At 43.1% G+C, this 27634-nt stretch overlaps 1 protein-coding gene across 1 annotated transcript in view; it reads right to left on the bottom strand.

Moving 5' to 3' along the window:
- AOX1 (aldehyde oxidase 1) overlaps nucleotides 1-14074 on the bottom strand; it is an 81752-nt gene extending 67678 nt beyond the window's left edge. The window contains exons 1-4 of the mRNA XM_047720684.1: nucleotides 13826-14074; nucleotides 5624-5681; nucleotides 3203-3299; nucleotides 614-722 (exon numbers count right to left, since the gene is read on the bottom strand). Of these exons, the coding sequence (XP_047576640.1) occupies nucleotides 614-722; nucleotides 3203-3299; nucleotides 5624-5681; nucleotides 13826-14056 (495 nt within the window). The 5' untranslated portion in view covers nucleotides 14057-14074. The remainder of the gene's footprint in view (nucleotides 1-613; nucleotides 723-3202; nucleotides 3300-5623; nucleotides 5682-13825) is intronic.
- Between the last annotated feature and the right edge of the window lie 13560 nt (nucleotides 14075-27634).

Below are 27634 nucleotides of genomic sequence, written 5' to 3'. Positions count from 1 at the left end.
TCATAAGTGACCTTCAGTAACCTAGACAAGAACAAGTAGCAACATCTACTTTTTATGGGCAACATATCAATAATTTAAAGGGCCAGGAGTCTGAGGTGTCTTTTCCTTTGAGGTGAAGTTCCAACAAGATGCTGCCTTAGGAGAAAAGCTTCCAAATTTATTAAAACTCCATCATCTGTCTTTTGAATAAGACCTACATTTTAAAAATCCTTTTTGGAGATGATATTTTCATCCAGCTTTAAAATAAGGTTATTTTCCATTTTGTGGGGGGGGGGACAAAATCATAACCCTCAATACATATGGCCCTCATTTCTTTGAATTTGGAAGATGTAAGATGGATAGGTCCCATCCAGTTAGAACATGAAAAGCAAACACAGCAGTGTTGGGGTTTTCTTCCAAAAGAAAAAGGCCTCTATTCTTCCAGAAGCATCTTTCTAAGAAATCAGTTGTAACACACACACACACAGCAGGTGTCATTCCTGGCCTCGAGCTCGGTTCCATGTATAGGCAGTGACCAAACAGCAGGGCTCAGACTGTCCTACCACATTAACCTCTGGGCCTTGCTGCACTTTCTGAAGCACAAAAACCCTATGAGGAAGAAGCCCAGCCTTACCTGAACAGGATGAATCCTGGCCTTGGTGCTTCCTATGCCTTCTATCGTGGTGACAGCAGCCCCGTACAGGGAGCAGATGGGGATCAGACAGGCATTGGCGGCACGATGGCTTCAGAATGCAAAAAGGAAACACAAAGTAAATTGTACCCACTGGGAAACGGGCCTGAGCGCTCACCCAGCACCTCCAATATGGCAGGTTTTGTACGACGCCTCAGGCATTGCAAATACCTTCTATCCTCAGCTCGTGCCCAGGTTTTAGAACCAAAATATACAGGTTTCTAAACAGTACTACATCCATATATATACACACACAAAAGAAAGATTGGAAGAATATTATTCACTTATAATTAAATGTAAATATTTATTGAGTGTCTACTATGTGCCAGGCAAAGTTCGAGGCACTAGGATTCATTAGTCAATAAGACATATAAAGTTCCTGCCCTTGTAGAGTATATATCCTAATTAAGGGAGGATAGACAATACATATATATGTAGACCACACATACACACATAAACTGAGAGAGTAAGAAGTCCTATGAATAAAGTCATAGAGGTAAAGGGAATAAGGAGTTGCAGAGGTGAGGTGGGCATTGCTATTTATAAGTTGATCAAAGAGGGCTCACTGCGTAACATTTTTGCTGGAACCTGAGTGATTTGAAGGAGGCAGACATGAAGGTTTGGAAGCAAACATTCCAGGTAGAGGGACAACACGTGCAAAGGCCCTGAGGCAGGAATGGGCTTGGGATGTTTAGGAACAGAAAGAAGGCCAGTGAGGTTGGAGCACAGTGAATACAGGAGAAATGGTGGGATTCCTGGTTGAGAGACACACAAATTAGGTAATTGTAAGGCTTCATTTAGAAACTTGTAAGAGACCTTCACTCTCATTCTAAAAACATGCTGTAAAACTATATAATTATAGTTTTTTTTAAAAGATTTTATTTATTTATTTGACAGACAGAGATCACAAGTAGACAGAGAGGCAGGCAGAGAGAGAGAGAGAGAGAGAGAGAGAGAAGCAGGCTCCCCGCTGAGAAGAGAGCCCGATGCGGGGCTCGATCCCAGGACCCTGAGATCATGACCTGAGCCGAAGGCAGCGGCTTAACCCACTGAGCCACCCAGGCGCCCCTATAATTATAGTTTTTTAAAAACTCATCAGATGCTGGGTATGTAAAGAAACTTAAAGGACCTAAACTCCATTAAGTACAATCCCTTTGTAAGACAGATGAGATATAGCTGTCCCCATCTCTGACATGGATGGAGGGAACAGAATCTGCCTTAGACAGGAGTAAGGAGAAATCAAACCAATTTTCAACATATATTTAATGTGGGCTGATGCAACAAATTAAAATACAAAGCTGGACTACACTGTCCCCAATCTCTTCCCCACCAAACTTCACTGAGTGCTGAGGGTAATACTCTAAAACTAGGGGTAGGGAAGGAGTGCTACAAAACAAAAACAAAAACAAAAACAATAAAACCACTCCATGCACACGGACTCTTATTTGAGGAAGTTGGGGGAAAGCAGGAGAACCGACAGAAAACTGCAAGCACTCAGGCTTCGCAGAGTATAGGGCAGTTGCCACCCTCCAGAGGCTGAAGACAGCGAGGCCTGGCTGTAAGAGATCTCCCAAAGCATGGAAGTGAGATGGTAGAGCAAGAGAACTTCTTGGTGAATCAGAAAATGGGCAGCCAGGCTGTAAAGCAGGGAGGGATCACCCAGAGTTCAGGAAGCAAGTGACCTGGCTGCGGAAAACAGGCAGATCTCCGAAATCTTACCACTGCTCAAATCCTTAGCCCTTTAGCCCTTAGCTCATCTGAGCTCTGCAGAATGATGTAAAATGGTTTAAGATATGCATGGTTGGAGTCCAAAAGAGAGAAGTGGGGAGAGAGAAGAGGAAAGTGAAAGGAAGGGAGAGGAAAAAGGAAAGGAGAAGGAGGGAAAGTGAGAGAGGGAGGAGGAAAGGGGAAGGGAGGAAGGAAGAGAAAGAAAGAGAGTAAATATTTGAAGAGATGATGGCTTGAGAAATTTCCAAAGCTGATAGAAGACATCAACCCACAAATCCAAGAAACTTGGTGAACCTAAAGAAGGATAAATTTCAAACACAAAGAGAAGATGCTAAATGTAATGGGAAACCACTGGTGATTTTTAAAGTAGGAGAGTGCGATGATCTGATTTATGCTGAAAGTGATCTCTCTGACTGATGTATGGAATCACCATGGCAGGGGCAAGGGTGGGAGCAGGGACCTCAGTCAGTAGGCTGTAACAGTAATATAAAAGTGTGATGATGCCGTTATTCTTCACTGCAATTTCAGTCCTTCCTTCCTTCCTTCCAGCACAGGGAGTCAGAGAGCCTTTCCATTTTCAACAAGGGATTCTTTGACCATATGTTATCCTCATTGATGGTACATTTTTCCCCTAACCCATTCACATTCTGGGGACCATGTCTATCTTGTGCATCACTGTACCCCTAGTGCCAACCACAGTTCTTGTTGCATAGTAAGTGCTCCTACATATTCATCAGGTGAAGGAACAAAACAAAGTTCAAGACTTCAAAAATACAACCATATCTGGACTTTGCTGCAAGGTACCTTATCTTCTTGGTAGTGGGGGTGTATCGTGATATCATAACTGTGCAGGCACCACAGCCACCTGTTCCACAGCCGTACTTAGTTCCTGTGAGTCGAACTGGAAAAAGCATGGTTAAAGATAATGTGTTTTCCAAAATTCTCTTCCTCGAATAGCTCTGACCTTAGAGGACAACATCATCAAAAATCTCTTGAACATATAATTAAGTTCAAATGACGTCTTAGCTGCTATTTTTTAGAATCTTGTAGAGTCCTGATTTCCATTTGTGTATTATATTTAGTCTCCTCCCTTTCAAAACAATGGGACATCATATTACCAAAACAGGGCCAAACTTAAAAAAAAGTTTGTACATATAAAGGCCTGAATATTTGAAAGTATGAGTACATTGCACATTTATCTATATCCTTATCTGTATCTTTGATGACATACAAAGTAAAATGTCAAACTGTATATCATTCTTGGAATATCTGTGTGTTATTATCCATGTTCACTATATTTCTCTGCTTCCCAGTGGCAGAAACTGCTACTTCTGTACTCATATCTGTTCTCTCATTCTTTTCTGGTAAAAGAAATCCCGATTTTTAGCCACACACATGGTTGGCCAGAATAAAAAATAAATTTTCTCAGCCTCTTCTGCAGCTGGGTGGGGCTAATGACAATGCTGGCCAATGGGATGTAAGTGTAGTGCTGTGTATGACTTCCAGAACAAAATGTCCTCAAAAGGAGAGGGATGCCACCTTCTTCATCCCTTACTGCTTCTTATTTTCTGGAGTTCAGATATGACGGCTACACTTCAGTCAGTCGTCTCTGACCATGGGACATCAGTCAGTAGGCTGTCTCTGACCATGAGGAGAAAGCTGCCTGCTGAGGAGGGTAGGGCAGCAAGACATTAGGAGCTTGGCTCCCTAATGAGGTTGGGACACTACTTTACTAGCCCTAATCCACCTACCTCTGGGATTCCTTTACGTGAGCGCAACAGCCATGAGAACGTGTTTCACAGACCTCCTTCAACATGGAGGGTAAATGACCAAATGACCCAGCTGCTGCATTTTGTTTTCTCTCACCCCAGTTTTCATTGACTCTCATGACTCTCAAGGTTTCAATGACTCCCATGACAACCATGACTTCCATGGGTTGCTTCCCACCAATGGCTCAGTGCTATGGAGAGACAGGGGAATCCCTGTCAGCCACCCCTCAATGGCTTTGATGTACGTGCCTTAGACAGCCCAGCAGCCTTGAACCCTCCCACTCAGCCTCCTCGTCCCCTCTTCTTTACAGGTAGAACTTGCATTGCGGTCTAATGTCTCCCTGAGCCTTCTTTAGCTCCCTATTTCCTTATACTCAGGTGTTTTCCTAATACAACCCTTGTACATTAATCCCAGTTTTGATGTCTGCTTCTAAGAGAACTGAAACTAACACAATGAGAAAGGAATAAACTTTTAACTTCTATCTTATTTACTGCAATTTGGGATTTTCTGTAACTCACAAGTGAACCGAATATTAAATATTACACATTAGTACCATGGATAACCAGGAAATAAGTGTTCATTGTTTTTCTGTCCAAAGATCTTGAATGACTTCCAGAACATTGTTGTTGATGTTTTTTGAGTTGTGTACTCTTTGGGGAGTCTCTCTCTCTCTAGAAGGAATAAAAATATACAAATTCCCATTTTCACGTAATTCTGCATAAAATTTAGTGGGGGTCTATAGACATCAGGAAGCCCACTGGAGTTCATGCATTGCAGGCTAAGAATCAAATCCTTACATGATTTTATTTAGAAAGCTTTTCTTTTTTTTTTTAATATTTTATTTATTCATTTGACAGAGATCACAAGTAGGCAGAGAGGCAGGCAGAGAGAGAAAGGGAGGCAGGCTCCCTGCTGAGCAGAAAGCCCAATGCGAGGCTCAATCCCAGGACCCTGGGATCATGACCGGAGTTGAAGGCAGAGGCTTTAACCCACTGAGCCACCCAGGCGTCCCTAGAAAGCTTTTCTAAGGTAACATTTTCAGGTTTAATTTCTCCATGGTTCTTTTATCTTCATTTTAGGAGATTTCTGTGCTCTTTTTTCCTAATGGGCATGATGATTAGTTCTTGAAGATAGAATGTCAATATTGTGACTCTTAATTCTAAAGGATGCTTAATTAAGCCCTTTTAAGATTTGCTTTAATTCCCATGGCTAGTTTCTCCATTTTATACTACGTATTTAGTGCCAAAACAGAGATTAGAAAGAATTTTGTTCCCCTGACAGCCACAACTGTGCACTGCCTACAAAACTGAAATGTGGGACTTTCTTTAAAAAGAACATAAAACCATAATGGTAGGGAATATGACTCACTGTGCCTCTAAAAAGATATTTGAAATATCACCTGATGAGGATATCAGCACTAAACACACACATGCACACACTCAAAGCAAAGGATACGCTTCTTCCTCAGATATGGTAACAGCATTGTTTCAGGATCAACATTTTTTTCTATTACCTGTACCAAAAGGAAAAGGAGAGTTATATACATAAAGTTGAGAGAGCTTGTGTGATATTTACATTGGCAAGCTCATGCTAATTTGATGGCAATGCACATTAATTAAATCTTCTACTCATATCTTCAATTTGGTTAATGTTTATGGAATACCTGTTATATACAAATCATCTCTCCTAAGTGTAAAGTCAAAATCTTGAACCCCAACACCTGTTTGCTGCTGTCCTTAGTCCTGAATCATCGCTGTTTTCTACTGCCGTGGTTGTTTCTACCAGTAGCAACACTAGGGACTCCGGCCCAGCTTCTCTTAGAAAGTCTGATACAGGTCACTGAAAAGATATTAGCAGAACAGCATACGGAAGAAAGAGTAGTGGGTGACTACCAGATCAAAGAAGTAAAAGAGAAAAGTTATATGCCAAATAATACAAAGATATGCAAGAAAGGATACACTCAAGAAGCAAGTTTGTGTGGGCAGCCTGGCAGCACAGAAATAGCAACCAACAGAAGTCATGACTGAAATGTCATGAATGGTTATGTTTTCCAAAGTGATCATGTTTTCTCTCTCTTTTTTTAAGATTTTATTTATTTATTTGACCGACAGAGATCACATGTAGGCAAAGAGAGAGGAAGTGAAGCAGGCTCCCCAGTGAGCAGAGAGCCTGACTTGGGGCTCCATCCCAGGACCCTGAGATCATGACCTGAACCGAAGGTAGAGGCTTAACCCACTAAGACACCCAGGTGCCCCATGTTTTCTCTTTTTTGATTAAAACTTTGGATTTCTTTTAGAGTCACAAAACAAAGAGAACTACGGTTTGCTTCACAGTCTCAGAAGTAGAGTTCATCTTTCACCATGTTATACTGTTACCCTTTTGGGAAGTAGATGAGGAGGGGACATATGCTTACTCTATGGATGTCTCCTCACCCTCAGTTCTCAGTGGCCATATGCCAGGGAAAGTGAACCATATGCCAATTACCAATCAGATCTGTGTCCTAGAGGAATCTGCAATATAGTGAGAGGTGTGACTGTCTGTGTGTGTCAGGGGGGTATGCGTACCCATACTGTAATGCCAAAAAAAAAAATTGAAGTGCCCCTCCAGGCATCCCCAATTTAATAGGCCCTCAAATGAAACTCTCTATTTCCCAAACTCACTCTTTCCCTTCTTTTCACTAACTTGTTTAATAGCCTCACCATCTGCTAAGTCATCCCAGCTTAAAAACTTGAGCAACTTTCAACTTTTTATTTCTTTCAATCCACCACAATCAGTGTCACCAAGACCTGTCACTCATACTTCCAAAATGATTCTCTAAACAACCTTCACTTCTCCTGTCACTCCTCAGGATCAACACTTACTCCCTCTTGCTGGAACAATGATCAGAGCTGCCTAATGTGTCTCCTGCCTCCATTCTTGGCACCCACAACACCACTCTTCATACCACTGCTGGAATGACCTCTCTAAAATCCAAGTCTGATCATCATCTGCATCTGCTTTAATTCAACACTGCTCCTGGCTGCCAAGTCACCATGCTGGGAATTCCCAAATCATTCAGGGTGCCTGTTAAGTGACATCCTTCTGGAATCTGAATTTCTGGGAGAAAGAACAAGGAAAGGTGAATCATTAATGAGCATACTGAATGGGTCTTTGGGAAATTTATATTCTAGGTTCCTGGAATACAAGAAGGAATTCAAACTCCATGGCAGAACCTACAAGGCCTTTTTGAAAGACTGTCCATCTTCTCCTGCCATCAACCCATGCATCTTGAACACTGGTCACATGGGAGCACTGGCTAGGCCAGCAGGACTTTCACCATTCACTATATTTGGATATAGGACTTCTTCAGAAAGTCCTCCCTATCTTCTTTACTTGGCAGAATTTTGGACATCATTCAACGCCCTGCTCAAGTGTTCTCTTCTGTGGGGGTGCTGCCATCGAATATACCTTTCCTCTGCTCCAGGTAACCGGCTTCCCCTGCGATCCCATGGCCAATGTCCACACATCTGTCATAGAACTTTGGACTCCATGTGACATTGTGACTTATAATTAGGAATACATATTTTGTTTTCAGTCACTGTTCCTGGCACATAGCTCCTAAAATCCCTGGAATTTCCTGTATTGAGTGTGATCAAGGGGCCTGTGTTATGTTAATGGTGTACCTCTTGGAATTAACCTAATGGGAGCTTGCTGCCAGAAATAACCAACCATGGAACTTTTAGTCCAGTCCCCTGATCTCCAGATGGGGGAGAGGGACAGGCTGCAAGTTAAATCAGTTGCCAATGGCCAATGATTTAATCAGTCATGCCTGTGTAAAATAAAAGCCCATAAAAGCCCAAAAGGATAGGCTTAGAGCTTCCCAGTTGGTGAACCAGAACACATCCACATGCTACCTGTGCCAGGCCCCAATGCCACAGGGTCAGAAGCTCCTTTGTTTGGATTCATCCCAGACCTTCACCTGGCTATTGATTCATATCCTTTAATACCCTTTGTGATAAACCAGTAATCAAGTGAGTAAACTGGTTACCTGAGTTCTGTGAGCCCCTCTAGCAAATTAATCCAACCTAAGGAGGGGATTGTGGGATCTGATTTGTAGTCAGTACGTGAGAAGTATAGGTAACAACCCGGACTTGTGATTGGCATTTGAGGGCAGGGAGGGGCATTCTTGTGGGACTGAGCCCTTAATGGAACCTGATACTATCTCTGGGGAGACAGTGTAAGAATTGAGTTGAATTGTAAAACATTCAGGGGTCAGGGAATTGCTTGGAGGTGTGGGGAAAAACCACCCACACGTTGGAACTGAGTGACAGCACTGTACCCTGCATCACAATTATCTGTGTGTGTCTAAGTCTCTCTTGATCCTGGAAGACACCACCTTCTGTTATTCTTTGTGTCAAACACTGAGCTAGGTCCTGGGGATATATCATAGGGACATAATAAATGTTAACTGATTTTAATAAGTGATCATGATGTATACAATTTGCTATAAGAACACTGAGGAGAGAAGAAGGATTTCTCACAGTCTTGGGGCATCTGAACAGAAGAAAAGAAAGAAAAACAGAGAAGTGCCATAAATGATGGCACAAACTCTTGTTGTGGATCTCAGCACACATTCTCCCTTTCCTTGTTCCTGCTGCCTGGAAAAGGGACGAAATGGCTAGAACTCCAGCAGCTTAGACTGAAGGCACTATATTAACAACAGGAGAGGAAAAGGAGAGAAGAAATCTGGGTCTCAGATGACATCATGAAGCTTCTGCACCAAGTAAAAATGATTTGTGTCTCGTTTTAACCACTGTTAGTTTTGAATCTGCAATTCACAGCTGAAAGTAATCCTAGTTAATACATACGATGGCAAATTTTACAGAAGCCCACTTTTAAAGACAAAACAGGATCTGAGTAGCTTAGATAACAAAAGAAGAGCATTTAAGCTTGAGGGATATTTGTATGTTTTTGGAAGGAATTAATGGAAGAAGCAGGCCTTGTTTGTTTGGGTACTTGTTCTAAGAGATGTCTCAAGAGACTAGAGTCTGGTTCAAAGTGCCACTGGCTTGAAATGTGTTTATTTTTCTTGATTTGGTGGATGGCCTATTTGGAGGGGGGAGAAAGGGAGAAGGGATATGGCGTGTACCCTGCCCTGGGAGGTCTTGGAGTGAAACAGTGAGATCAGGGCCAAAGCTGGTGGCTGGGGGGTGGGAAGGGAATGAGGAACAGAGTTACTATCACTGACTCCGGTTTTGGGAGATGATGCCAGTTCTTGGATCAGGGTCATGACATGTTCCTGGCTCAGTACAGCCCTGAGTGTTGTAAGGACGGCGTCTGTCCTTCTATATCTCCACCAGCATTCTGTGAGATTTCAAGTTCATACTGCACAAGACTGAGAAATCACTTTCCTCTGTGTCGGGTCGGTGACTAATTCCTGAGGCGTCTTCACCACCTCCAAGACAAAGGCAGAAAGAAAAGGGAGATGAGGGAGCCTGAGAAAGTGGTGAAATAATGGAAACTAAGAAAGGGGAAGAGATACGTGTAAAAGGACAAGGCTGAGAAGTACAAGGAGAGGGAAGAAGAGATGTATTTGTGGGACCCAGTGGGGAAGAGTAATAATCCACCAGCGTCCTTACAACAGAGAATGAGGCCAAGGGGACAGGCAGTGTGGACACTTCTGCCTGAGCTTCTGGTGGCTTTAAAATTCATTATAATTTTTGTTTCTCCATGTCCAAGCCATATCTACTCCCCTCCACTTTTCTCTGAATTATTATAACCATTCTAGAAATGTCCTCTCTCACCTCTGCAGACCAGGGACCCAAAGAAAGACTCACTAATGGACAGCTCTTTCCAGATTCCTATACTGATATCAAGACCTTACGTTTTGTTGAGCAAATAATGCTCAATGACTACTTTTCAGCCCCCACCGGCACTTCCAGGCAGGTCCAGCTCTGCACATGAAGCAGATTATTTTCTGGTGCAAGTATTCATAATCACTTCTATATACTGACTACTTGCTGTGTGCCAAGTACCTTGCTAAGCACTCTCCGTGGAATTTAATCTTTACCTCAGTTCCATGAGAGATGTTACTGTTATTAGCCCCATTTTGCAGAGGCGAAAGCTGAGGCTCAGAGATATGAAGCAACTTGCCTGAGGCCACAGAGCAGCCACGTGGCAGAGCAGAGAGCACAGGGTTCAAACCCATGACTAACTAGTTCCAAAAGCTCACACCTTCACTCACTATGCCTCGCTGCCCTGTAGAATAACATGATTTAGTTCCTGAGTTGTGTTAAAGAGTTGTGTCTTGGGTATGACTTATTTATGGCTGCTTCTCCCCTCAAACTCTAGGCTAAGTCGATCACATGTTCTGGGGGTCCCTTGTGGAGCACGTAAAAATTCAGAAATCCCTCTGCAACTGCATGTCTGACCCATATATGTGGACTTCCCTCTCGATAGCCTCAGACCCTGCCTGATGACGAATTTTGGTGAGGGGATTTTGCAAAAAAGCACAGACTGGAGGCTAATCATATAACCTAGAGTCTCCTAACTGGCTACTATACAATTCTATACATTGCTCAGGGCTCACCAAATAAGTGTGGTCGCCATCTGTCCCCATATAATGCTATTACAATATTATTGACTATATTGCCTACGCCATACTTTTCATCTCTGTAACTTACTTATTAACTGTAAGTGTGTACTTAATTTTCTTCACCTATTTTGCCGGTCCCTCCAACCCCCTCCCCTCTGGCAGCCCCCAGTTTGTTCTCTACTTTATGATTCTGTTTCTGTTGCTGTTTGCTTTTCTCTTTTCCTTTTTTTTTTTTTTAAGATTCCACATGGTATTTGTCTTTCTCTATATGACTTATTTCAAAATAGCCAAAGCAATCTTGAGAAGAAAAAAACAAAGCTGGAGGTATCACAATCCGAGGTTTCAAGAGATTCCACAAAGGTAGAGCAATAAAAATATCAGGTAGTGGCACTAAACAGGCACACAGATCAGCAGAACAGAATAGAGAGCCCAGAAATAAGTCCGTGCTTAGATGATCAGTGGAGCTAGGAGAAAGTGGGCGAGAATACACAATGGGGAAAAGACAGCGTTTTCATCAAATGGGAGTGGGGAAACTGGGCCACTTGTTACACCATACACAAACATAAATTCAAAACGGATAAAAGACCTAAATGCAAAACCTGAAACCATAAAACTCCTAGAAGAAAACATAGGCAGTAATTTCTTGGACAGCTGTCTCAGCAGCATTTTTCTAGCTGTGTCTCCTCAAGTAAGGAAAATAAAAGCAAAAATAAACTGCTGAGACCACACCAAAAGTTAAAAAGAAAAAAAAAAAAAAAGCTTTTGTACAGCAAAGGAAACCATCAACAAAACAGAAAAGCAACCGAGTGAATGAGAGAAGATATTTGTAAATGGTATATCCGATAAGGGATCGATATCCAAAATATATAAAAAAACTTAATACAACTCAACACCAAAAGAAATCAAATTCAACTAAGAGGGCCTCGGAGGCAAGTTTTTAATCCTAGAGGTCATGTTTGACCTTAGACCCCTCTTTCCTGGTCATTTCTCTCTCTCACTTTTCTCAACAGTTCCTCATCCTCTGAACCAGAAACTTTATTCTATCTATGGGGTGATCAGGATTGCTTGCCAGGAATGACACACACCCCTAACAATTTGGAAGGGAGGAGGAGGAAAGGGAAAGGGCAGCATGATTACTTTTGAAAGAAAAATGTACTCCACATCTTCAGAGTATACTTTCCAAATGATCACAGGACATTTGAGGCATAGATAAAAATGAGCCCCTAGATAAGAACCAGCTTATCTATTTTTAAAAATCAATAGAGCACAAACTGTTGTTAGTCATTACGTTAAAAATCCCACTAGAGTTTGTTCGGGGGCAGGGAAGGGGGGATGAGGAAGAAGCTAGACTCAAAAACCAGTTTCCTCATTCACCCAGAACCCTCACCATCACCCACAAAGCCCCGGCAATCTGGCCCCTGGCCACATCCCCAACCCCGCCGCCCTCCTTGCTATCCCTTAGCATGTGGAAATAATCCCCATGCCCGAGGATCTCTGCAGCCCCATTCCCTTCATCTGGGATACGTCTCCCAGATGTTGCCTCCTCACTTCACACCTGTCACTGCTCAAATGTCACTCTTTCGGAGAGACCTAAACATCCACCCCACTTAAAATATCAGCCCTGTTCACTCTCTGCCCCTTCACTTTGCTCTAGGTTCTGTCCTGACACCACCTTTCCACTTTCTAATGTGCTTGTCGCCCGCCTCCCTAGCACGCTGTAAACTCCGTGCAAGCAGGGACTTCGTCTTTTCTGTGTTTTGTTGCCTCCCCTGAGAACACCGGAACCCTGCCTTCTAGAGCAGACCCTTAACAAACAGATTAAACACACATCATCACTCTTATCTCAGTAGTAGTAGCCCCTTTTCAAAGAGGACCTGGGGCTCTGAAAGTTTAGGGCATCCCAGTAAGGGAGCTGGAACTGGATCCTTGCTTGTAAAAAGGGCAGCGTTTCCTTTGCTCTGCCCTTCAGTCATGCAAAGAAGGATGTAATGCGAACCCTTCATCCCGCTGCCAATTTTTACCCTCACAGTAGTCCTCTGAGGGGATCCCAAGAGCCCCATTACAGATCAGAAATAAAAAGCTCATGTTATCTAGTGTGGAACTCAGGCAACAGGGTCAGAGGATGGTTTTATGGAACCTAGAACTTGTACAATTTGGGGAGGGGTCTTCTTTTAAGAAAAACACTACAAAACCACAAGTATATAAAATAGGATCAGGCCCTGAGAAGAGGCTTCCAGTGAGAGGCCCTGATGCCTGACCTCAGCCTCTTGGTGTGTCCCTCAGGCCGGTTGGGAAAGTGGGTTTGGCTACCCTGGACCCAGGAGCAGGGATCACCCTTGGCTCTGAAGGGGCTGGCACTGTGGAAAGGCGGGTAGCAGGGCCCTCGGTTGGTCCTCTCTTAAGGAAGCCCTTTTTCTTTCCTGCCTCAGTTTCCCCCTTGCAAAGTAGTGCCAATACGCTGGGACAGCGTTGAGTGAACGGGGTTCACGGCCCCGTCGGGGAAGAGGGGTGTTTTCAGGGATGCCCAGGAGGTTTGCTGCCCGGCAGGGTCGAGCCCTGCCGGGACCTCTCGCCGAGACTCTGCAGACCCAGCCCGGTTTCCGAGAGCACAGACGCTGCGTCACCGCGGACGGCGGGAGGACCTTCAAGACCCCAGAACCCGGTTCTGGCTTCAGCTCTGCCAGGAACTTGCTGTGACTTGAGGAGGTCACAACCGCCTCATCCGAGAAGCAATCAGCGCCGATCGAGCCGGTGTGACCCGCCCTCTGCTCCAGTCGCTCCCGAGCCCCGGCTATAACTCGCTCCGTGTCCACGCGGACATTCCGTTATCCGCGGGTTTGAGGGGAAGGTGAGCAGCGCTGACCCCGAGGAGGATGAAAAGCCATTGCTCCTCCTGTTTGCGGGGCGGGGGGTGTCGGGGGTCAGTCGGGGCGTCTCGGAAGGAGAAGGAAAGGAACCCCGGCGAGTGGGCTCCCGAGCTCCGGGGCGGTCGGGAAAGCACCGGCCGCACCTGCCGGGTGGGGGCGGAGGTGCGCGCGGGGGCAAAGCCGCCCCCAGCCCAGGAGCCGCCCCGGAGCGCTCACCTTGCGGCCGTTCACGTAGAAGAGCAGCTCCGCCGCCGGCTCCATGGTGGTGGGGGGCACGGCCGGGCACCGCGCCCGGGGTCGCCGACTGCGCCGCCCGCCGAGCCTCGCCGGCAGCCAGGCGCCAAGGCAGAGAGTCCCGCTGCGGACCCAAAACCCCGCGCGCCTGGCGGGGGGAACTTGCCGGGATCCCAGGACGTCACGCGAGCGCTCCGGCTGCTCCGAGATCATTGGCCGGACCCCCCCCCCCGCCCCCTCCTGCCTCCTCGCGCCCAATCCCGGCGTCCGCGCCGGCTCTCCGCCCCCGGCAGGTGCGGCAGGTCCCCGGGCGTCCCTTTGGTAGTCTTTCCTTGGTGCATATATTTTTTTAAGATTTTATTTATTTATTTGACAGAGATCACAAGTAGGCAGAGAGGCAGGCAGAGAGGAAGGGAAGCAGGCTCCCCGCTGAGCAGAGAGCCCCATGCGGGGCTCGATCCCAAGACCCTGGGATCATGACCTGAGCTGAAGGCAGAGGCTTAACCCACTGAGTCACCCAGGCGCCCCTCTTTGGTGCGTATTTTAAGTGGCTTTCCAGCCAGATGCGCAGCTCGGGACCAAGTCGGTTTTGGCGCCGCTGCTCCCACCACGTTCCCACCACACCAGGTGCAGAACTAACAAACAGTCCCCTTTGTTCCAACTGGGCAGGAAAGTAACTTAAGAACAACCAGCGGTTTTACAACTTGATCTTTACAGTTTCAGAAATAACTATCCAAGTTTATTTTTTAAATCAAGAGCTATCTTGATCTAAACTTTTTTTCAAAGCTTTATCACTATTCACAGTTTATCTGGTAAATAACAACAGTTTATCCGGTAAGTATGAACAGAGATAACAAACATCCTGGAAAAAAAAATTTTTTTAAAGCAACTTGGAAAATACTGAAAGGCATTAATATAAAAATTATCTGTAAGCCTACGACTTAAATTTACCAGTATTAATTTTGGGGTTTATCTTTACATTTTTGAAATCTGCCTGTAACTCCTTTAAAAATTCAGAACCGAGGGGCACCTGGGTGGCTCAGTGGGTTAAAGCCTCTGCCTTTGGCTCAGGTTATGATCCCAGAGTCCTGGTATCGAGCCCCGTGTCGGGTTCTCTGCGTGGCGGGGAGCCTGCTTCCCTTCCTCTCTCTGTGCCTGCCTCTCTGCCTCCTTGTGATCTCTGTCTGTCAAATAAATAAAACCTTTAAAAAAATAAATAAGTAAAAAATAAAAACTCAGAACCGAACTAGTTATTTCCCACATTTGTTTTCACTTAACATATCTAGAACACAGGGGCGCCTGGTCGGCTCATTTGGTCAAGCCTCCAGATCTTAATTTGGGCTCTCCTCATGATGTCTGGCTGGCCTTCAGCACAGTTGGCTTGTCCCTCTCGGTCTGCTCCTCCCCCCACTTGCTTTTGCTCTCTCTCTCAAAAATAATTTTTAAAAATCTTTAAAAAATATATTTCTAGGGGCGCCTGGGTGGCTCAGTGCGTTAAAACCTCTGCCTTCGGCTCAGGTCATGATCTCAGGGTCCTGGGATCCAGCCCCACATCAGGCTCTCTGCTCATCAGGGATCCTGCTTCCCTCTCTCTCTCTCTCTGCCTCTCTGCCTACTTGTGATCTCAATCTGCCAATAAATAAAATCTTTTAAAAATAAATAACTAAATAAAAATAAAAATTTCTAAAACACTTCCCCATGTCATTTCGTTTATGTGAACACAAAATTTTGTGAAAATTTCCAAAGTGTGTTCATAAAAGTGAGGGTAAAACTAGCATCACCATATACTTCACTGGGCTCTAAGAATGGTCAATATTTTGCCATATTCACTTAAGTTTTTCTAGAGTATTTTGAAGCCAATCTCATAAACATTAATTTACCCTTAGGTACTTTAGTATACATTTTTCAAAAAGACATTTCCTTACATAAAGTGCCACTTTTACACCTCACCAAAAATTTTAATATCCTCAAATTTCCCGGAATCCAAAAAAGTCCTTTTACACTTGATTTCTTTGAATCAAACAAAGGCTATTCAATGTATTTGTTAGTTTTCTCCTTAGTCTGTTTAATCTAGAACAGTCCCCTCACCCAATCCTCCTTTTAATGCTATTAACATGTCCGGTCAGTTGTTCCCCAGAACACACTACATTTTATAATGGCTGATTGCTTCTTTTGGTGTTCTTTGTTCTTCCATCCTACTTACTCCGTACACTGCACCTGATGAGGAAAACAAAGGCAAGAGAAATGTAGCCTAAATTAACTCTCCTTACAGTTTGCAGCACACTGATATGTATCTAAAAACTCTCAGAGCGTGACTTTCCTCAAGAAATCATGGCAGCTTCAATGCCTCAATGTTTGTTTTATTAAAGACTAAAAGCAACTTTACCTTGAAGGTAGCTAAATCTTCAATGTTCTGTAGGACCTTGCTTTTAGCCTACAGAAATTCCTTAAAAATTTAATGTTACCTCACCTCCTCCACAAATATAAAATGTATATAGCCAGTCACTCCTCACACTCAGAGGTCCAGCTCTCTCTGTCCATGGGTCCTGTCCCCGTGCTATAATAAAATCACCTTTTTTTTTGTATTAAAAGCATCTCAAGAATTATTTCCTGGTCATTTGCTATTGGACCCAAGCTTCAAATCATAGCATTCTGGCACTCAGTGTGAGGCTCACATTTTCTCATCTGGATTCCAAGCAAGAGGATAGACTGGGTAGGGGAGAAGAGACCACATGATCAACTTGATTAATAGAAGGAATTAAAAAAGGATTCTCTAAACCTGTAAACTTTGATCAAATTCAGGAAGTGACTCGGGGAGCTGGTGAGAACCCAGCTCTATGTCAGGGTCATTTACGAGAAGCCATCCGTAACCACACAAATCTGGACCCTGAGGGAACAACTATATTAAACGTGCAATTTATAAGTTAGTCAGTACCTGGCACCAGCTGAAAACGGACTGGAATGGCTTCAGGCCCTCAAACTCACGCCCAGCACCTACTAGTGGTAGCTACCGGAATCTTTATTAATAGAGATGGGGCCTTAAAGCAAGAACAGGACCAGAGAGCTATACTTCAGGGTAAGATGCAGGCCCAAATATTGGCTGGCGCTTTTGCAGATCCCCCACAATGCCAGAGGAACCAGGGGCCAAAGGGAACCCGGTATCAGGCAAAGGACCAGGGAGGACCCTGTGCTATGGATGTGACCAGACCAGACACTGAAGCAAAGACTGTCCGGACAAAGGCTCTCCCCCCAGATCCATGTCCTGTCTGTTAAAGAAAGCGGGGGGGGGGGGGGGGGGGGCGCGGGGATTGGAAGAGAGACTGTCCTCATCTCCAGAGAGAGAGGGAAGACAGGAACTCACCCTCCCTCCCCCCCAGAGAGCAGAAACCGTGATGGGGTCTTGAGGCTGGTCCACCTCCCTGTGACATCAAGATGACCGAGCCCTGGGTTATCCTGGATGTGGAAGGTAAGTCTGTCCATTTTCTTATCCCCACAGGAGCCGCTGACTCTGCCTGTTCTCATTCAGCACTCTGGCCCAACTTGTCTTTCCAACCATGAAACTGTTGGCATAGAAGGGGAAACTAAAACATGCCTCTAGGCCATGTTTTAACCTGCGAATACAAAAGTCAGTTGGTTACTTATGTTTTCCTGGTCCTTCTGTCTTGTCCCACTCCATTACTTGGATGAGACGTAATGTATAAACTTGGAAACAGGTTTGCTCTTACTAAAGAAGGGGATGGCTTGTTTTTTTTTTGTTTTTTTTTTTAACACCTGGAGAACTAACACTTTACCCTGATACCTTTCCTAATATCCCTGATATCCTGATATCTCTCCTAGTATCCATGATATCCCTCCTAATATCCCTGATATCTCTCTTAATATCCCTGATATCCCTCCCTCCTACTATCTGGAAGAAAGTAAACATACAAGTGTGGGATGGCGATGTCCCAGGATGGGCTCATAAAGCCCAGCCAGTGAAAGTGACCTTGAAGGGCCAAGCCATTATTTTCAGAATAACCAATATCCTTTAAAACCTGTGGCAAAAGCTGGTTTACAACCACTTCTTGAGAAGCTTCTCAAACATGGTATTTTATTTAAAGTCTTGTCAATCTCCTTATAACACTCTGATTTTACCAGTAAACAAATCAAATGGGGAGTACCAGAGGGTACAAGACTGAAGAGCTATAAATGAGGCAGTAACGCTTATCCGTCCCGCAGCACCAGGCCCGTGCACTGTTCTCACCCAGGTCCCTGGTGATGCCAACTGGTTTTCGGTACTTGATTTAAAAGACACCCTCTTTTGCCTCCCTCTATGTGAGGAAACACAGCCACTATTTGCCTTTGAATGAGCCTCACCTTTGAGCCCACATGCTACTAATGAACTTGGACAGTCTTGCCACAGGAATTTAGAGACAGTCCTCACTTGCTCAGGGCTGCCCTTAGTAAAGACCTCCGTGAGCTCTCCTCGCCTCAAGAGACTAAAATCCAACATGTGGATGACATTTTAATCTGTAGTTCCGCAAAAGAGATGTCTGATAGTAATTCCATAACTTGGCAGACAGAGGGTATCATGTCTCCCCTAAAAAGGGGCAAATATCTAAACAGAAAGTACAATATTTGGGATATGCGCTAACACCAGGTCATGGTACCCTGTCTACTGACAGGAAAAAAAAAAAAAAAAAGCTTTGTACCCCCAGCTATAAAAAAAACAACTCCTGGGGCGGCTGGGTGGCTCAGTGGGTTAAAGCCTCTGCCTTTGGCTTTAGGTCATGGTCTCAGGGTCCTGGCATAGATCCCCTTATCGGGATCTCTGCTTGGCAGGGAGCCTGCTTCCCACCCCCCACCTGCCTCTCTGCCTTCTTTTGATCTCTGTCTGTCAAATAAATAAATAAAATCTTAAAACAAAACAAAAAAAACTGCTTTCCTAGGTATGGCAGCTATTTGCCACCTGTGGATTCTGGGGTTGGGCTCTCAGCCAAACCATTGTATGATTCAACTGCAGGCCCTGATGAGGAAACTTATTTGGGACTAAGACCCACCAGACAGCCCTTTGCACATTAAAAACTAAGCTTTTGTCGGCGCCAGCAGTGGCTTTACCAAATTTAGAAAAACCTTTCATTGTATCTGTTGCCAAAAAACAGGGAGAAGCTTTGGGAATTCTTACCCAGAAATCAGAAAATAAAACAAGAACAGTGGGCTATTATTCAAAGTCACTAGGTGATGTGACACAAGGCTGGCATGTCCTCAGGCGGTGGCTGCACCAGCTCTCCCGGTGGAAGAAGTTTCCCAACTTACTCCGGGACAGGCCTTGGCACTGATGACTCCACAGCATCATCCACAGTCCAAAGAGCCCAAGGCCACGAATGGATGGTGGGAGGCCGACTTGCCAGACACCAGGCTGTATTTTAGACCCGAAATAATAGCTAAAACCTGTGAAAATTGAACCCCAGCTACTCGTATGCCTGGACCGGAGCATCACACTTCTATGTTAGAACACGACTTCTCAGAGATTATCGATCTTGTTCATTCTAGCGGACCAGATTTAAAAAGATTCCCCTATTGAAAATGCGGAGGACAGTTGGTTTACTGATGGTGGTTTCCTGGATAAGGGAGAAAGTTAGCTTAATTAAGACCACTGAGGCAAAAGCCCTTCCAACAAATACTTCTGCTCAAAAGGCTGAATTAATAGCACTTATCTGTGCTCTTCAACTGGCAAAAGGCCTAAGAATTAATATTTATAGTAACTCCAAATATGCTTCCTTGATGCTCCTGCCCAATTTGGAAGGAAAGGGTATTACTCTCAAGTCATAAGTCCCCAAATATGGGCCTGGAATGAACCTGTACACCTACCTAAGGAGGTTGCTGTCATTCTCCTCCAAGGACACTGAAAGGATATGACTTTAGAATCTAAAGGAAATAATTTGGCCGACCATGTAGCCAAGCAGGCAGCACAAACTAAACAAATATGCAGTCTCACACCAGGTTCAGCTCCAATAAAGTCTATAACTCCTGGCTATTCAGACCAAGAAATTGACGTAGTCCAGGAATGAGGACATTCAAAAAATACACAGGACTGGCTTATTAATGATGAGGGAAACATCTTTATTCCCAAAAATAGCCAATGGAAGGTGATACAGAATTTATACCAGGCAACTCGTCTGGGTAAAAGTGCTTTAGGACATTTAATTTAAAAAACGTTTGCTGGAATGAGCTTAACAGCTACAACAAAACAGGTTTGCCCATTCTGTATTGTTTGTGCACAAGTAAATCTGGAAGGTGCGGACCCCCCCCCCCCCACTACTTCTAAAACCGGTCCAGAGGCATGGAACATGGCTATCCTGTGAGGACGGGCAGCTTGACTGCACACAAATGCTCCCTTGCAAAGGCTATAAATCCTACTAGTGTTTGTCAATACTTTCAATGGACAGGTCAAGGCCTCTTTCTGTAAAACTGAAGGGCCACGGAAGTAACCAAAGTTTTGTTGTGAGAAATTATTCCTAGATTTGGCTTTCCATGGTCCGTTCAGAGTGGTAAGGGCTCTTCTTTCACTGTACAAATAACCCAACAACTAGCACAAGCTTTGAAAATTAAATATTTTTTACCATCAGCCTGGCATCCATAATCCTCTGAGAGGTAGGAAAAGCTAATCATCCTTTAAGACGGCCCCTAACTAAACTTGGTGCAGAGACCCAGGAACATTGGGTTACTCTCTTACCAGTAGGACTTCTCAGAATGAGAACGGCTCCAAAACCACCTGTAAGACTTAGCTCTTTTATTATATGGAAAGCCATTTCTTAGAGTGGACCTGTTATTAGATGAAGATTATATGATCTATTAAATTATTCACTCAAGGCTGGTTTAATCTGTAAGTTACTTAATGAATATCCTGATCGTATTCTCCCCAAACCTGATTTGACTAGAACTGGAAGTCTACCCCATGTAAGTCTTGGAAATATGGTTTATTTAAAAGACTGGAAGTCACATATGGCGGGGGACTTAAATCCCAAAGGGAAAGGTCCACATCAGGTCATATTATATACTCCCACTGCAGTAAAATTAGTAGGACATTCTTCTTGGGCTCACATATCTAGAATAAAACCTGTACCTCCTTCACAGGAAACCCATGAGCAAACTCACATGCCTTCTTACTCCTGCAAACCTATAAAAGATCTCAAACTCCTCTTCAAGGAACAATGAAGGTTGTATGCTTTTTGTCCGTTCTCTGTTCACCTATCTTTAAAAAAAAAAAAAAAGATTTTATTATTTGTCAGAGAGAGCGAGTATAGGCAGGGGGAGCAGCTGAGGGAGAAGGAGAAGCAGGCTCCCCACTAAGGAGGGAACCTGATCCGGGACTCGATCCCAGGATCCCAGGATCATGATCTGAGCAGAAGGCAGATGCTTAACTGACTGAGCCACCCAGGTGACCCTCTGTTCACTTATCTTAAAGGACAATTCCTTTCTACAATGGGTACAGCATTATGCTGAACTACAGAATCAAACAGCTTATTGGATATGTGGGGTTTTGTCCATATCAAGTACATTTGGGTTTCTCTAGTGGGTTTTTTCCTTTACAAGGCACGGACTGGCACTCTCTCTATATTTACACTTCGGAAATAATATATAATGATGCCGTTTTGTGATAAATCTATCACTAATCAGAAGGTTTCTTCTTGGCCCATGATCAATATGACATGGAATATACCAGATTGTACCCAGACTATGTCATACCCCCAAACTACTAAAATATTAACTGACTTTACAAGCCGACAAACTGATGCCCACCAATGAGTGCCTGAGTTACAAAACCCTACTTATGCCATACTGAGGATGGTATATACCAAATCTGGGATACATACTTATGGCTCACACCCACCATTGGACAGCTCAGTCAAAAGGCAATTTTATTCTAGGGGCAAAAATGTCATACACATTCTACCTGGGCACATAGCACATGCCATTCAGGATGGCTATCGTTAGAAACCTGTTCTCAAGCCATTGTACTGCAGGTTACCAACTGGTTTGCTGATTGAATAAGGTGACCTGAAATTAGATGGTTAGTCCCAGACAGAACCCACTGGTTATGTGGAACTAACCTATGCCCCTGGCTTCCTATAGTGTGGATAGGTCGTTGCACCTTGGGCTTTGCCTGGACTCATGGGTTTGTTACCAAAACCATCACTACCCCCAGCTTATCTTCCCAATTTAAGACAGAGATGGACATGATCTGTTTTTCATTGGTATGACCATCTGGCATCCACTTTTGTTCCATCTGTAGGGCTGGAAAGTATAACTTGGCATATGGAAGCTCTTAATAAGTACACCAAAGAGCTCTCAATGATTCACAAAGCAGCATCTCCTTACTTAATACTGAGGTCACACAAATGCTCAAAGCGGTTCTATAAAATAGAATGGCTTTAGATGTCCTAACAGCAGCACAAGAAGGGAATGTGCCATTATTAAAACAGAATGCTGCTTATACACCCCAGATTATCATTAAAATGTCACAGGACTACCAGAAGATATGAGTATTTCAGTTAAGGCTCTACAAAAATCCTTCCCTCTTTTCCAACGATTGGTTAAGTTCCTGGTTGGGAGGGGGATTATGGTCAACTATTAAGGCTGTTATCTTTGTTAAAGCCATTTTAATTCTAACACGTTTCGTTCTTCAGTGTTTTTTTCGCTTGGTGCCGAGACTCCACTACAGTAACTGCACGTCAACAGATAATCTTTTTACTCAGGGAGAGTCGTATATATGCTGTCTACCTTTGACCGCCTCTGCCATTCACAACACCTACATCCTCAACCGACCAATGTTGACCCACAGGTAGAGACATCTCTATGCCCGTCTTCAGCAGGAAGAAGTTACAGAAGGTAAGACCTTCTACCCTCAACAACTTTAAAGACTGAAGGGTCAAAAGTGTTCAGGGGGGAAATAATGAGGAAAACAAAGGCAAGAGAAATGTAGCTTAAATCTCCTTCCAGCTTTCAGTACGCGGATACCAGAAGACACTCAGAGCCCAACATTCCTCAAGGAATCATGGCGACCTTAATGGTTCAATGTTCGTTTTATTAAAGACTGAAAGCAACCTTGTCTTGACAGCAGCTGAATCTTCAAGATTCCGTAGGACCTTGCTTTCAGCCTACTGAAATTCCTTAAAAACTTAATGTTACCTCACCTCCCTCCACAAACTTAGAAATAACATAGTCACTCCTCACACACAGATGCAGCTTTCTGCCCACGGGTCTCTGTCCTTGTAATATAATAAAATCACCTTTTTGTACATCAGAATTCTTTCCTGGCCATTTGCTACTGGACCCAAACTTCAAATCACATCATGTCTATCGATCTAAAGCCTTGATTAAATTCCAGTTGTGTTGGGCTTGGGAGAGGTCATGAGAAGGCTTCATGGGTGATGCCATACACTTGACATTGCAGCACACCAGGAGGCTCCTGAGGTCTGGTTGTCCCCTTCTTAATGCTGCTAAGATTGATCAGTGGGTTTAACGGGTTATCTCTTCGTAATGAATTTCTCCATCATCTCACCTCATGGCTTCACCATACGTTGCTGACCACTGTCTGAAGCAGTTATTCTATTAGGTTGCAAAATGTAATTTTCCTAATTTGAACACTCCTTCTGCATGCTTCAACTGAGATTCTTTTGAACAGAACTGTCCCCACTCACTAGAGCTGTTGACCATGCAAATAGGGTTAATATCAGAAAGGCAAAATACATCTTTATTATTTCCTCTTAGAAATTTCAGAGCATCCAATGTTTTTGTTTCTCAAAAATTTTTCTCAAATTTTTTGTTTCTCAAGAAATTTTCAGAGCATCCAATGTCTCTCTTTGTTTTTGGAGTGTCATTATAAATTTGTGATTTTTTTTATAACATGTTTTAATGTTACAATCTTTCATACCAAATGTTGAATTTGTCCCATCTTAGGCCAATGGGAACACCTTCAAATTGGAACTCATGTCCTTTTGATATGGTCACATTCATTTTTATTATTTTTTATTTTATTTTTTTAGATGTGAGAATATTTATTGCTTAGATACAATGCCAAAGCATATTTTCAATTCAAAGTGAGTTATTACAAATAGACCAAGGAAGACAAGCCACAGACTGGAAGAAAATATTTGCAAAAAAGTTACCTGGCAAAGGACTATCATCCAAAATATACAAAGAACTCTTAAAACTCAACAATAAGTAAATGAACAACTGATTTAAAAAATGGGCAGGGGCACCTGGGTGGCTCAGTTGGTGAAGTGTAGGTCTTGGTCTCAGGTCCTGGGATCGAGGGCCACATCCAGTCCCCTGACCAGTGGGGAGCCCACTTCTCCCTCTCCCTCTGCAGCTCCCCCTGATTGTGGGCTTTCTTTCCCTCTCTCTCTTACTCCCTCTCTGTCAAAAAAACAAAATCTTTTTAAAAAATGGGCAAAAGATAGATCAGAAAGAAACAGAGACAATATACAATAACAGTCACCTTACAGGCAATACAATGGCATTAAATTCATATCTCTCAATACTTACCCTGAATGTTAATGGGCTAAATGCCCCAATCAAAAGACACAGGGTATCAGAATGGATAAAAAAACAAAACCCATCTATATGTTGCCTACAAGAAACTCATCTGAAACCCGAAGACAACTCCAGGTTTAAAGTGAGGGGGTGGAAAAGAATTTACCATGCTAATGGACATCAGAAGAAAGCAGGAGTGGCAATCCTTATATCAGATCAATTAGATTTTAAGACAAAGACTATAATAAGAGATGAGGAAGGACACTATATCATACTCAAAGGAACTGTCCAACAAGAAGATCTAACAATTTTAAATATCTATGCCCCTAACGTGGGAGCAGCCAACTATATAAACCAATTAATAACAAAATCAAAGAAACACATCAACAAGAATACAATAATAGTAGGGGATTTTAACACTCCCCTCACTGAAATGGACAGATCATCCAAGCAAAAGATCAACAAGGAAATCAAGGCCTTAAATGACACACTGGACCAGATGGACATCACAGATATATTCAGAACATTTCATCCCAAAGCAACAGAATACACATTCTTCTCTAGTGCACATGGAACATTCTCCAGAATAGATCACATTCTTGGTCCTAAATCAAGTCTCAACTGGTATCAAAAGACTGGGATCATTCCCTGCATATTTTCAGACCACAATGCTCTAAAGCTAGAACTCAATAACAAGAGGAAATTTGGAAAGAACCCAAATACATGGAGACTAAACAGCATCCTTCTAAAGAATGAATGGGTCAACCAGGAAATTAAAGAAGAATTGAAAAAATTCATGGAAACAAATGATAATGAAAACACAATGGCTCAGAATCTGTGGGACACAACAAAGGCAGTCCTGAGAGGAAAATATATAGCAGTACAAGCCTTTCTCAAGAAACAAGAAAGGTCTCGGGTACACAACCTAACCCTACACCTAAAGGAGCTGGAGAAAGAACAAGAAAGAAACCCTAAACCCAACAGGAGAAGAGAAATCATAAAGATCAGAGCAGAAATCAATGAAATAGAAACCAAAAAAAAAAAAAAAAAACAATAGAACAAATCAACGAAACTAGGAGCTGGTTCTTTGAAAGAATTAATAAGATTGATAAACCCCTGGCCAGACTTATCAAAAAGAAAAGAGAAAGGACCCAAATAAATAAAATCATGAATGAAAGAGGAGAGATCACAACGAACACCAAAGAAATACAGACAATTATTAGAACATACTATGAGCAACTCTACGCCAACAAATTGGACAATCTGGAAGAAATGGATGCATTCCTAGAGACATATAAACTACCACAACTGAACTAGGAAGAAATAGAAAGCCTGAACAGACCCATAACCAGTAAGGAGATTGAAACAGTCATCAAAAATCTCCAAACAAACAAAAGCCTAGGGCCAGACGGCTTCCCGGGGGAATTCTACCAAACATTTAAAGAAGAACTAATTCCTATTCTCCTGAAACTGTTCCAAAAAATAGAAATAGAAGGAAAACTTCCAAACTCATTTTATGAGGCCAGCATCACCTTGATCCCAAAACCAGACAAGGATCCCAACAAAAAAGAGAACTACAGACCAATATCCTTGATGAACACAGATGCAAAAATTCTCGCCAAAATACTAGCCAATAGGATTCAACAGTACATTAAAAGGATTATTCACCACGACCAAGTGGGATTTATTCCAGGGCTGCAAGGTTGGTTCAACATCCACAAATCAATCAATGTGATACAACACATTAATAAAAGAAAGAACAAGAACCATATGATACTCTCCATAGATGCTGAAAACGCATTTGACAAAGTACAGCATCCCTTCCTGATCAAAACTCTTCAAAGTGTAGGGATAGAGGGCACATACCTCAATATTATCAAAGCCATCTATGAAAAACCCACCGCAAATATCATTCTCGATGGAGAAAAACTGAAAGCTTTTCCGCTAAGGTCAGGAACACGGCAGGGATGTCCGTTATCACCACTGCTATTCAACATAGTACTAGAAGTCCTAGCCTCAGCAATCAGACAACAAAAGGAAATTAAAGGCATCCAAATCGGCAAAGAAGAAGTCAAACTATCACTCTTTGCAGATGATATGATACTATATGTGGAAAACCCAAAAGACTCCACTCCAAAACTGCTAGAACTTGTACAGGAATTCAGTCAAGTGTCAGGATATAAAATCAATGCACAGAAATCAGTTGCATTTCTCTACACCAACAACAAGACAGAAGAAAGAGAAATTAAGGAGTCCATCCCATTTACAATTGCACCCAAAACTATAAGATATCTAGGAATAAACCTAACCAAAGAGACTAAGAATCTATACTCAGAAAACTATAAAGTACTCATGAAAGAAGTTGAGGAAGACACAAAGAAATGGAAAAATGTTCCATGCTCCTGGATTGGAAGAATAAATATTGTGAAAATGTCTATGCTACCTAAAGCAATCTACACATTTAATGCAATTCCTATCAAAGTACCATCCATTTTTTTCAAAGAAATGGAACAAATAATCCTAAAATTTATATGGAACCAGAAAAGACCTCGAATAGCCAAAGGAATATTGAAAAAGAAAGCCAAAGTTGGTGGCATCACAATTCCGGACTTCAAGCTCTATTACAAAGCTGTCATCATCAAGACAGCATGGTACTGGCACAAAAACAGACACATAGATCAATGGGACAGAATAGAGAGCCCAGAAATGGACCCTCAACTCTATGGTCAACTCATCTTCGACAAAGCAGGAAAGAATGTCCAGTGGAAAAAAGACAGCCTCTTCAATAAATGGTGTTGGGAAAATTGGACAGCCACATGCAGAAAAATGAAATTGGATCATTTCCTTACACCACACACGAAAATAGACTCAAAATGGATGAAGGATCTCAATGTGAGAAAGGAATCCATCAAAATCCTTGAGGAGAACACAGGCAGCAACCTCTTCGACCTCAGCCGCAGCAACATCTTCCTAGGAACATCACCAAAGGCAAGGGAAGCAAGGGCAAAAATGAACTTTTGGGATTTTATCAAGATCAAAAGCTTTTGCACAGCAAAGGAAACAGTTCACAAAACCAAAAGACAACTGACAGAATGGGAGAAGATATTTGCAAATGACATATCAGATAAAGGGCTAGTGTCCAAAATCTATAAAGAACTTAGCAAACTCAACACCCAAAGAATAATCCAATCAAGAAATGGGCAGAGGACATGAACAGACATTTCTGCAAAGAAGACATCCAGATGGCCAACAGACACATGAAAAAGTGCTCCA

This window comes from Lutra lutra, chromosome 3, assembly GCF_902655055.1.
Source record: "Lutra lutra chromosome 3, mLutLut1.2, whole genome shotgun sequence".
Lineage (NCBI taxonomy): Eukaryota > Metazoa > Chordata > Mammalia > Carnivora > Mustelidae > Lutra > Lutra lutra.
The sequence above is the reverse complement of the archived record's forward strand: the minus strand, read 5'-3'. Positions and strand labels throughout refer to the sequence as shown.